This window comes from Tasmannia lanceolata, unplaced genomic scaffold, assembly GCF_043159265.1.
Source record: "Tasmannia lanceolata isolate RefF3 unplaced genomic scaffold, GAP_Taslan_0.1 ptg000020l, whole genome shotgun sequence".
Lineage (NCBI taxonomy): Eukaryota > Viridiplantae > Streptophyta > Magnoliopsida > Canellales > Winteraceae > Tasmannia > Tasmannia lanceolata.
The window spans coordinates 25,126,690-25,138,440 of NW_027518697.1; the positions used below are offsets into that span (position 1 = coordinate 25,126,690).

At 38.8% G+C, this 11,751-nt stretch overlaps 3 protein-coding genes and 1 long non-coding RNA gene across 4 annotated transcripts; all 4 read right to left on the bottom strand.

Annotated features, from left to right (window-relative positions):
- Nucleotides 1–1,001: 1,001 nt before the first annotated feature.
- Nucleotides 1,002–2,205, bottom strand: LOC143855146 (protein TIME FOR COFFEE-like). Its single transcript, XM_077365357.1, has 4 exons — nucleotides 1,979–2,205; nucleotides 1,810–1,876; nucleotides 1,631–1,706; nucleotides 1,002–1,528 (listed from the first exon to the last, which is right to left on the bottom strand). Exons 1-4 carry the CDS (start codon nucleotides 2,067–2,069, stop codon nucleotides 1,130–1,132), a joined length of 633 nt encoding a protein of 210 aa, XP_077221472.1. The 5' UTR covers nucleotides 2,070–2,205; the 3' UTR covers nucleotides 1,002–1,129.
- Nucleotides 2,206–2,337: 132 nt separating this feature from the next.
- On the bottom strand, nucleotides 2,338–3,409 carry LOC143855198 (uncharacterized). The gene is made up of 3 exons (XR_013237727.1): nucleotides 2,687–3,409; nucleotides 2,514–2,574; nucleotides 2,338–2,420 (listed from the first exon to the last, which is right to left on the bottom strand). It is a non-coding gene; the product is annotated as an uncharacterized LOC143855198 (long non-coding RNA).
- A 308-nt stretch (nucleotides 3,410–3,717) lies between these two features.
- On the bottom strand, nucleotides 3,718–5,587 carry LOC143853912 (uncharacterized). Its single transcript, XM_077363607.1, has 6 exons — nucleotides 5,537–5,587; nucleotides 5,207–5,431; nucleotides 4,352–4,408; nucleotides 4,180–4,230; nucleotides 3,915–3,971; nucleotides 3,718–3,795 (listed from the first exon to the last, which is right to left on the bottom strand). The coding sequence occupies exons 1-6, from the start codon at nucleotides 5,585–5,587 to the stop codon at nucleotides 3,718–3,720; spliced, it is 519 nt and encodes a 172-aa protein (XP_077219722.1).
- A 2,196-nt stretch (nucleotides 5,588–7,783) lies between these two features.
- Nucleotides 7,784–10,463, bottom strand: LOC143853913 (uncharacterized). Its single transcript, XM_077363608.1, has 4 exons — nucleotides 9,091–10,463; nucleotides 8,420–8,728; nucleotides 8,238–8,337; nucleotides 7,784–8,149 (listed from the first exon to the last, which is right to left on the bottom strand). Exons 1-4 carry the CDS (start codon nucleotides 10,461–10,463, stop codon nucleotides 7,784–7,786), a joined length of 2,148 nt encoding a protein of 715 aa, XP_077219723.1.
- Between the last annotated feature and the right edge of the window lie 1,288 nt (nucleotides 10,464–11,751).

An 11,751-nucleotide genomic window follows, 5' to 3' on the forward strand; every position in this document is an offset into this window, starting at 1 on the left:
ACTTATCATGAAAGAAAACAAGCAAGTGTATAGTTTAGCATGATAAGCCCCTTTTTGTTTTTGAAATTCCTATTAGAATCTTATCATGAGGTGATGTGGAGTAATAGACTCATCATGATAAGCAAGAATATATATTTTCAAGTTAAAAATATTTTCTTAAATTGTCATGCATATAAATGGACATTTGATCCTAATATGGTTAACTATTATGATATATGGCATGACGGCTAGCTCTATCATGGACACAATGATAGCCAAGTAGAAATACACATGATAAGCACTCAAATTCATAGAAACTAAGATTAGCAGTTTTAGTTTACTCCTATAAATGTATATCTAGAATGATATGCAATTTTTAGCACTATTAATTGGGATATATTTGAATGGATAATGTGAGCATCTCACAATGATCCATGTGAACATAAAAATAGCAAAGATTAGCTCTCCCCCTTAGTATTTACTACAACAAAAATGGTTTTTAGCAGCGGGCAAGACCGCTGCTGAAAGAAGGCTCAATCGCTACCATTACTTAACCGCTACTAAATATCGCGTCGCTATATGTTATAGCAGCGGTTCTAACCGCTGCTAAATGAACCGCTTCTGTATGAAACTATTTAGCAGTGGTGATAACCGCTGCTGTTGTCAACTCTTAGGAGTCTATGTTCGGCAATATAGCAGCGGTCCAAACCGCTGCCAATGTTCCCTAGCGGTCTAATTAGAAGCGGTCTAAACCGCTGCTAAATATTTATATATGGAGTTGGTTTAGCATCATATAGCAGCAGTCGAAACCGCTGCTATAGGTGATACTATTAGCAGCGGTTACAACCGCCGCTAAAAGTTACAGTTTTTTTTAAAAAAATTTAATTTTCAGCAGATCTCAAACACGGGAATAACAAATTTGTTTGATACATAACCTGTTTTACAATTAGAACCTGTTATATACACATCACATTTATAAAAACCAAAAACTATAAAAATCAAAATATACATAATCATTAGGAAAAAACCCATTGCGTGATATAATACAAGAACACCTCACACCCACTACAAGAACACCTCATTGTTCTCATATCCGAATAAATTATAGTGCTAGATATAATACAAAATATATGAGAAGTGTATCATAAAATTAAACTCTAAAATATATCACCTGAGTCTTCTTTATGTTTGGGGATTGCAAATTTGACGTATTAGCAGGTTTGTTTACGCAGCAACTTCGGCTCCAGTAAGTCAAGCTCCACACAAGAACACAAATACAATAAAAAAAGGCAGTGTAAAGACACCAAAAAACATGCTTAGGGTCCACCACAAAGCTTCCTTGCAATGGGTTGCTGACCATTGTGGATTCTGTTGCAGGCACGGCATTAAGATTGTACGGTTTGGTTCCATAGAGTGGTGCTGAACCAGCTACTGGGTGCCAGAAAGGATTCATCCGAGCAAACTGCTGTAGACAGTAGATGTTCTGCGCAATATAGAAATGGGTCGCACACTGCTTTGGACGGGACTGTGCAAGAACGAAATGAGGTGGCTGCAATAGTTGAACCCCAAATACGAAACACCATTAGAGCTACATATCACCCAGAAATAAGCCCTCCTCCAATGCTTCTAAGAGTAGAGAACAGAGGAATACCTGTAATGCGGTAGAAGATCTGGTGCTCCCATCCATAGATACCACAGATTGAAGAGATGGAACTTGACCCATATACCTGGTGTTGAAGAGATGGCCACAATCTCTAAGCTACTGCACAAGATATATAACCATTGATACTGAAAAACAGAGCACAATGGAAATGTAATTGGATTTCATACCCAAGAGGAGAGAGGCCGCCCGCCCAGCAAGGAACTGTCAATGGCAACGGCAAAGAGGCAGATTGCACTGGCAAAGAATAAAGTAGTGGAATACATAAGCTCCCAGATGGACACAGAACAAGATAACAGATATTTTACATTACCAGAATACAGGCGAGATCTGGCTTACCAGCTTTCTCTGCCTCTGTTTCATTTTTGGTAGTTTTTGATAGCTGCTTTGGAACTTGCTGTTTACCGCCACCACATTCTTTATCCTGCATCTCCACATCCAGTTGCAGGTCCAGGATTCGATCCTTAATAACTTGCTTCTGCAATGTAATTTCATCTGCTGCCTTCACTGTCTTCTGTTCTAATCTCACCTCCCCAACCTCCTGCTTCCCAAATTCCTCCTTTTCGTCCTCCCCGCCCCCACCCCCACCCCCCCCCCTCTTTCACAATTTCAATCTTTGGAACCTGAACATACACAAAAAAAAAGGTTCAAACAACCATTGTACCAGCAGTAGTGAATCAATCTAAGGATGGTCACACACCATTTTGATTTCTGGCTTCTGATCTGTAACAATTTCGGGCACACCGTCCCTTTCAGGGGAGGATTTCCCCGAAGGAGGAGCCTGTGGAAAATACATTCTTCCTGAGAACTCAATTCCCTAGTAAAAATAACATGGTTTCCAAATCCAAATTACAGGCATAAATCTCAATCTCACCATCAGGTCAATCTTGAACTTCTCTTCTCATCGATTCTCCACCACAGAAGCTGTCGACTCCCTGTAAAATCCACCCAGAAATGAAAAGTCGCTCAGATCTTGATCCCAACCACCCAAACAAACAAAAAGGAGGAACATTAAAAATAAAAATAAAATATGATCTTGATGCTCACGCTTTCGTCGTTGTTGTATCACCCAGATCAACATCTAGTTTGTCCAAGGAGCTTCTTTCATAGGGGATCCAGTTTCCTCTTTGGCTTCAATCCCATCATGACGATCCAATTCTTCCAAGGGCTTAAAATCTGGAACGGGATTGCTTTCCGATTTAGCAGATTCTTGTTGAAGTTCGAAATTGTAGAACCTCCATTTTCTACTGCAGGTGCTGTGGTCTTTTCCCGATTTGGCGATGAAATTTCCGCTTTTGCCAGCTGTTCAACCTCAATCTTCTTTGCAGAAGGACCCGAAGCATCTGCAACAGAAAAATTTGCAGAACTCTCCCTCTCGGATTTCACAGGTCTCGGCCTTTATCTCTTTGGTGCTGGACATTAAAAAAAAATTTGTACAGCTTCAAAAACAGACTCAGAGGCTGACCTGTCTGAATCTGATTCTAGAATTAGACTTTCAACAATTCCTGAAAATCAAACACAGGATTGGAATATGTTATGAAAAGAGAGCAATTAAAGAAAAATTAACAGAAAACTATCAATTCTATGGAGCTCTATAACTATGTGGCTTAATGTATGTGAAGTGTGTACAGATAATATATGACATGATTCGGATGGGTAAGGCCAATATGGTTTGTTGAAACCCATATTCAGTTTACAAGGATACAACACTTAACAGGTGCTATGGATTTGTGTACATGTTTTGGGAAATGATATTTCCAACCCGTTTTTCCAGCATTCCCACCCCCTTTTTGTTTGTATGTTCTTGAAAATAACTGACTTTCCACCCCTTGTGTTCGATTTTTCCTAAAAGTCGTTTTTTAAGAAAAGACAATCAAAAGGAGGCAGAAATGCTAGAGAAGGGGGTGGAAATATCATTCCCCGTATGGTTTTTCACCTGCAAGTCGGTGACTAATATGGGCATGCTGATAGGCATGTTTGGCTACACTGGAAAACTTTTATGGAAATATTTTCCAAAGAAAAAATAAACCCAGCTTTAGAGCTGGTTGTTTTCCTCACATTTTTCTATGAAATAACTTTTAACTAGAAGAATGGGTTACTAAACCTCGGAAAGTTGGATGTTTTGGAAATTCTTTTTCCAACTGTGGCCAAACATGCTGTAAGAAAAGATCTTCAATGAGAAAGCTATGCAAGTGTACATTACATGTGCCACCTTATGTGACCCTACATGTAGTTCCATGAAAAGTATCTGTGTAATGTATCAAGCTTTTTATACCTTCTCTTTTTGTTTGTACATGGAATCGATCTTCTTCATAAACTCATCTGTCACTTTCTGCAAAAAGATGACAACCAAATTGTTAAAGTTTGAGTGTTGGAAGTACTTTCCTGTGCATAAGGCTGAGGATACAAAATACTTTGGCACATAGGGCTTTAATCAATGAAAGAAAAGGCTAAGCCTAAGAGTAGAAGTTAAAAAAAAAACAGAAAATCTACAGCAACTAAGACATTATCTACCCATGAAGCACAAGACAATTTGGTACCTGCAAATCACTCGGCAAATCCTTCGCATTGTCTTCGGAGACCTTTTTTTCCTGCACAATATAAGAAAGATAACAAGAAAGGAGGAATGGTTGTTAAGCAAATAAATGAGAACAAGTGAATAAAAAGAAATTGTATATTCAAACCTTTGAAAGGCAAATTCAAGATGCAAACCTTCTCAAGTTTCTCATAAGCTTTTATTGCATCCCTCCTTATGTTTCGTATAGCGACCTGCAAATAGTAGATCAGCAACATATGAAGAAAGTTATAATTCTAGCCTCACATACAAAATCTAATGATGCACTACTTCAATCTCCTCTCCTCCATATAAGGCTGCACCAGTAACATCTCACTCACCCACAATCTCCTCTCCTCCATCTCAACATCACCTCCTTCAACAATACACCATCAGCCTCCTCTCCTCCATCTCAACATCACCTCCTTCAACAATCCACCATCAGCCTCCTCTCCTCCATCTCAACATCACCTCCTTCAACAATCCACCATCAGCCTCCTCTCCTCCATCTCAACATCACCTCCTTCAACAATCCACCATCAGCCCCCTCTCCAATACATCCCAACAACCATCATCTCTATACCTTATAGAGTTCCCATTTGGAATAGACAACACAGAGACATTAAATAGCTTAAATTTGTACGAATTGTACATCAAAATACCTTACATAAAAATAACATAATGTGGCAAAATACACTACATGTGTAGATTGACTGTAATGATGCACTACTTCAAACTTAGAAATGAAATATAAAGGTTCATACATCAACCATAGAAATGGAATAAGACAAAGGGACTGAAGTGCTTCGTGTTTGGTTAAGTACATCAAAACCCCATACAAAAAGTTACCAAAATCCATGCATGTACTAAAGAAAAGAAATAGAAAAGACACAAGAAACTGGCTTAAGTGCATCTTGTTCGTTTGACCTGCAAAAAACAAAAAATTAGAATAAGTGACAGATTCAACAAAGTCGAAATAAATTTATTAATAAATAAAAGTATCATATACTTACAAAGGAAGAAACCCATGGCATATGTCCTCCTGCGGCGTCTCTAATAGTTTTGCGTCGTCCTGATGGTCTTATGAGAGGTTCAGTACCCACCATTGCAACCGTGATACTAACTAGAGAGAATCCATCTCTCATTGGTTTGCCATCAACTAGAGTCATCGGATCATCACTCACAAGAAGTCCCTTGGCCACTTCAAGCCTCGGTTCTTTCATGCTCATCAAAATAACCTTAGCAACATTAAAGAAATGAAGCCAAGTACATTTATACTCCAAAATTATAATAGTAAAGAAAATACATGATTAATTGGATGAAAACGTAAAAACCATTTATACCTCAGGGCGGGAGCAATCTATGTTGATACTAGAGGGGGACGAAGCATCCATTCGTGTAGGTGTCCCCTCAGCAGGAGCCTTAAATTTTTAAGGTAGATCCATCATTCAAAAGCATCATATCACATATTTATAACTAACTCCTAACGAACAAAATTCAAATTTTACCTAGCTGCGCATGTAAGTCGATATGAAATCATCAATCTTTTGGGTAATAGCCTCCTTAAACTGGCTATTCTCCTCCCTAAGTTGTTCAATTACATCTCTTTGTTGTTCGATCTGTGTACAATAATTCATGCGACTTGACGATGACCCAAATGTGTTAGTCAAGTTTGCACCATATCCCATCATCCGTACTCGGCCACGCCTTTCTGATCCCACACACTGGGCAAAGCCGTCGTCCCTAGCAACAATGCCGGTAGTGGTAGCCTCTGGATGCTGTGTCTCATACTCTTTAAATTTGTTCTGAAAGTAAAATAAAGATAACTTATAAGAAAACTACACAGTTAAACCAAGAAATATATAAATATAAACATTTTATACCCTAACATACCATCAGTTCCTCTGAGGCTGGATCAACAGGCTTCCCATTCTTCTTGGTATGAGTACGCTTAAACATTTCGATGCGGCTAAGATTCCCACCCGCCTCACTATGTATCATTGCGAAACTCTTACTTCCCGCAGTATGCATACTTTTTTGTTTGGACCTATTAGCCTTATTGGTTTTACTCAGCTCCTGCAATTTAGAATTAATATAATATAAATTATAAATCTTTGAATGAAATCACAGAAAAACCAAAACAATAATATCACATCTTACCTGACCTAGCGGGGAACACCAATGGATGCAAAGTTTCGTCCACTGCGATTGTTCTACTCTCGGCTCTGTGCATGGCATATTTTCATCGAAGTACTGTTTTTTTATCTTACACTTCCAATTTTTCCATTTCAGACCGATATTACCAATCACCCAACTCTTATGTATCTCATGAACATCGTAAGTTTGCTAAAAGGTCACGTAAAATGTTAATAATATGATGGAATTAAAATGAATGCAATAAGAAAATCTAACATAAATTTCATTTTCATCGTACCTGAACAATATCCCACACATCTTCTTTGTTTTCATTCGGCATTTGTCTCCAATCAAGATAGTCAATGGGCAACTTAGGACCATTCTCGCAACAGAGCCTAGGAAACTCGTGAATTTTTTCCCTGATTTACCTATAGGCTGGCTCAGCTCATTGAATTTCACTCTCTTCTTCGGGCCTTGTTTTCCCCACGTATCTTTGCAATAAGTCGGACCCCGAGTCCTCCTCGACGAGGAGGGAATATCTTGTGTCTCTGAGGGCTGGGAGTGTGGTAGCTCATCCAAGTGCTGAGCCAGGTCATCTTGGTAGTGATCCTGAGCATCATCAGATGAATCTTGATCCTGTAACTGTGACGATGGCCTCAAGAGATTTTGTCGTGTCATCTCTAATTACCTGCACAAGATTATCAATTGAGATTAGTATTTAAATTAAAAAACATACAACTAGTGTAAAAAAAGATAACAATTTCACAATTTAAAAGTGGGTCAAATAACAATGAGAGAACAAAATTATAGAAATAACAACAATGAATAATACTTTCAAATTTTGATGGTATGAATAATAATTTAACAAGTCCCTAGCTTAATGCATCAAATAAACAAACTAACCTACTAGTAAGGGTAATGCATCAAATGAAAAAAAATACTACAATAATAAGCATGAAAGGGCCAATTGTAGATATTCTAGTGGATGCTCCTTCATGAAACTAACAGCCAATTGAAAATAATAATTTACAGTTTTGCCAAATAAATAAAATTGATTTAAGAGTGTAGTGACCATACTCTAGATCATCCATGTCAACATTAGCATCTTCAGTATCATCTTCGTCACTACCATCTGATTCACTATCACATTCTTCGTCATCATCTTGAATTTTTTGGGTCACGGTTTCCAACGGTTCATCAAATATTGTCCCAACTATATCTGTCCGTTCCCATCTACCAATGTCTTCCAAATTTTGGATTTCCACTGCCTCGGTCTGGACATATGCTTCCTCATTTTCCCCACCCACGTCATACAAGTCCCTAGGTTTCGTCTTTACAACCACGTGCCAATCTTTTTTGCTGGGGTGATCTTGCACGTAGAATACCTGCTCAGCTTGAGATGCAAATACAAAAGGCTCATCTTTATAAATTTGTCGTGCCATATTTACAACCGGCTAACCGAACTCATCTATTTTCATTCCCCTGTCCGGTGTTAGAACATCAAACCAATCACACTTGAAAAGTAATGCCTTCAGTCTTCCGTAATAGTTAAGTTCCAAGATATCTGTCAAAACACCGTAATAACTAACATCTCCTGCCATTGGATGCCGATCCATAGAGCTTGAAAAACTTCTTGTACTTGCAGTGACAACAACCCCGCTATTTTGTGTTTTTCTTAACCGTTCGCGACTTTTCGTGTTAAAGCCGAAACCTTTACTAATAAACCCTTTGTATTTCGCAACGACGGTCGATGGACCTCCGGCTAACCATCTAAGCTTTTCTGATAGCTGCTCACTTCTTGAACGATGCAACTCTTGAACCTATTTAGAATTTGATGGTTCAATTACAAAGATCAACATTTTTGCTAAATAAACTTGAAGATTTGCGTATGGTTCATAACAAACTTACATGTGTGCGGAACCAAGTTGGAAATTTTTTGTTGTGAATGTTTTCTATAACCCTTGGTCTAACACGAGGATGCTGCGTTTGAATATGTTTAAGGTGTTCTCTGCTTAGTAATTAAACATTGTTAGAGAAAAGAGCTTTAACGTATTTGCTCAATAAATGGTTAGACAATTTAATTGACTTACTCAATAAATGGTTCAACTACAGGGCAGTTGAAGAGAACATATCGATGTGCTTGATCAACAATGAGTTGATCTAAGGCACACGTCTTAGCATTGCCTATAGGGCGTCCTGCTACGGAAAAAATAGCGAATCCTTCTTCTATTTCGCTCGGAATATCCTCATCATTTCTAACTGGTCGATTCAACTTTGATTCAACACCTTCAAAATATCTCGAGCAAAATGTCATACATTCTTCTGCCAGGTACCCTTCTGCAATAGATCCCTCGGGACGACTTCTATTGCACACATATGACTTTAATGTGAGCAGGTACCTAAATGAAAACAACTTTTCATTACTTTCACTAATACGAATAAATTTTCAAGTATGAAAAACAATTTCTTGAACTATGCATACCTCTCTATGGGGTACATCCATCAATATTGTACCGGTCCAGCCAACATTGCCTCGTCTGCTAAATGTATAGGTAGGTGCACCATGATATCAAAAAAGGCAGGAGGGAAGATCTTTTCCATATGACAAAGTGTTAGTGCAATCCGATCTTGGAGTTGGAGGAGGTCACTTACATTAAGGACTTTTGAACATAACTCTCGGAAAAAGTTACATAGTTCAATCAATACCGAGCTAACATTCTTAGGCAATGATGAGCGTACAGCTAACGGAAGCAGTTGCTACATCAAAACATGACAGTCATGGCTCTTTAACCCGGAAAGCTTGCGCTCTCGAACATTCACACGTCGCGAGATATTAGACGAATAGCCATCTGGAACTTTGATGTCCTTCAGGATGTTGCAAAGAACTTCTTTCTCCTTTGGAGACATTGTGAAACATGCTGGGGGCAAGTATGTTTTGTTCCTTTCATTATTCATCGGGTGAAGTGTTCTTCTTAGTTTCATTTCTTGCAAATCTAGCCGCGCTTTTACAGTGTCCTTTGTTTTTCCTTCAATATTTAGTAATGTCCCAATTACACTGTCACATACATTCTTCTCAATATGCATCACATCTAGGTTGTGGCGCAGTAGGAGTGTTTCCCAGTACGGCAGACTGAAAAATATAGTTTTCTTCTTCCAATTGTGTTCCTTGGGATGCTTCTCTTTTTTCTTAGATGCAGAATTAGAACTTCCTTGGTCCAATGTATTCTCCTCAGTTCCACTTTTTTTCCGACGGGTGCTTTTCTTCTTCGGATCGGTATCTTTCTTTTTGCCAAATGTTGTGTTAATACTTTGTAATTGATGCAATACCTGTGTCCCTGACAGGGGAATCGAAGCTGACCTCTTTTCTACAGTGCCATCAAACGCAAACTTTTCAAACCTAAATTTGTGGTTCTCCTCTAAGAAACGTCGGTGACTCATGTAACAAAATTTTCTTCCATGCTTCAAACGAAGAGAACAGGTATCCTTACTGCAAGAAGGACATGCAAGTTTTCCTTTGGTACTCCATCCCGACAAGTTAGCATATGCAGGAAAGTCACTAATCGTCCACAAAAGTGCTGCATGCATTTGAAAATTCTCTTTCTTCGATGCATCATAGGTCTGCAAACATGTCTCCCATAGTTCCTTCAACTCTTCAACCAAGGGTTGTAAGTAGACATCAATATCATTTCCTGAACTAGATGGGCCAGGAATTATCAACGACATCATTATATATGGTTGCTTCATGCACATCCATGGTGGCAAGTTATATGGAATGAGCACAACAGGCCATGTGCTATGAGCAATACTCATCGTCCTAAATGGATTGAATCCGTCGCTTCCTAACCCAAGTCTGATATTGCGAGGCTCTGAGGAAAACCACTGGTGAATATAGTCAAAAGTTTGCCATGCCGCAGAGTCTGCAGGATGCCTTAATATATCATCTTTGGTACGGTTGTCATGATGCCATGTCATGAAAGAAGCCATTTTGGTAGACATGTATAGCCTCTGCAACCTCGGCTTTAAAGGAAAGTGACGCAGAATCTTTGCAGGAACTTTTGGGTATCTAGAGGATGAATGAGTTCCCTGATCTTTCGAATACCATTCAGTTGTTTTCAACCTTGAAACCCCACACATGCGACATGTCTCCTCGTTGGGGGCTTCCTTCTAGTATAGCATACAGTCATTAGGGCATGCATCGATTTTATCGTAATGGAGGCCCAAATCCCCAACAATCTTCTTCGTTTCATAAAAGGATTTCGGCAGTGCAGCACCCTCGTGAAGTACCTCTTTCAACAATTCAAGCAACATGGTGAATGACTTGTTACTCCACCCATTCAGACACTTTATGTGAAACAACCGAACCACGAAAGATAATTTTGTGAACTTGCTTCTAGGGTATAATTCATGCTCGGCATCTTGTAATAATTTATAAAACTTCTCCGCATCTCCACTAGGCCCGTCCCTACTTGCATCTGCTAGCTCAACGTCCTCATCTGCTTGTCCATCATCATCGTGGTTCGACCTTGGATATAAATCATGTAACACTTCATGCATTTCATCTTCTATAATTGGTTCATCGACCACTCGATTAGCATTATCATCCCTAGCACGAGATGACCTTTCCCCATGATAAATCCATCTAGTGTAGCCCGACAACATCCCATGCCATAGCAAATGTGCCATGGCGTCATCTTTATCAACCCTTCTAATGTTGCCACATTTCGTACACGGGCAGAATATCTTTCCTTCAAGAGCTCCATGAGCAAATGCAAAGTTAAGAAATTGAACAACACCTTCCTCGTACGCCGGGTCATTCCTATTTTATTCAAATCCAGACACACATTAAACATCATAAAATAATGCATCTCCTTTCTAATTTATACTATATTTGGAAAACTAAAGCTTCAGGTGGCCATACCTTGGAAGTTGAATCCAACTTCTATCCATGATTGTTTTTCTAATTTTCTCCAGAACAGAACGAAAATGATGGGAGGAAACGCATACAACTGAAACCACCACGGAGATCCGGTCGGATGGTCAACCCGGATATGATTGTCCCTAATATCATGGGTATTCACTGAAGAAGTAAATGATTGTCTCTAAGAATAATTAACTTGTTCGAATTTTGTGATCCAAAGCACATGTATCAACTCAAGGGGAAATAAAAATGAGATTTAAAAACTTATTTATACATCATACAAACAACAAAATGCACCACAGCTAATGCTTCTACAGTCCAACCGTATTCCAACTAAGAAGAAACAACATATATACAATTCCCTCTTTATATAATCAAGTAAAGTCAAAACTAAGATGCTTCCTTCTATACATAATAACTACGTCTTAGATATGTGAGAATTGACTTTGGTACCTCCAGAATGCCATTAATACCTTCAAAGAGATTGAGAGAGAGAGAGAGAGA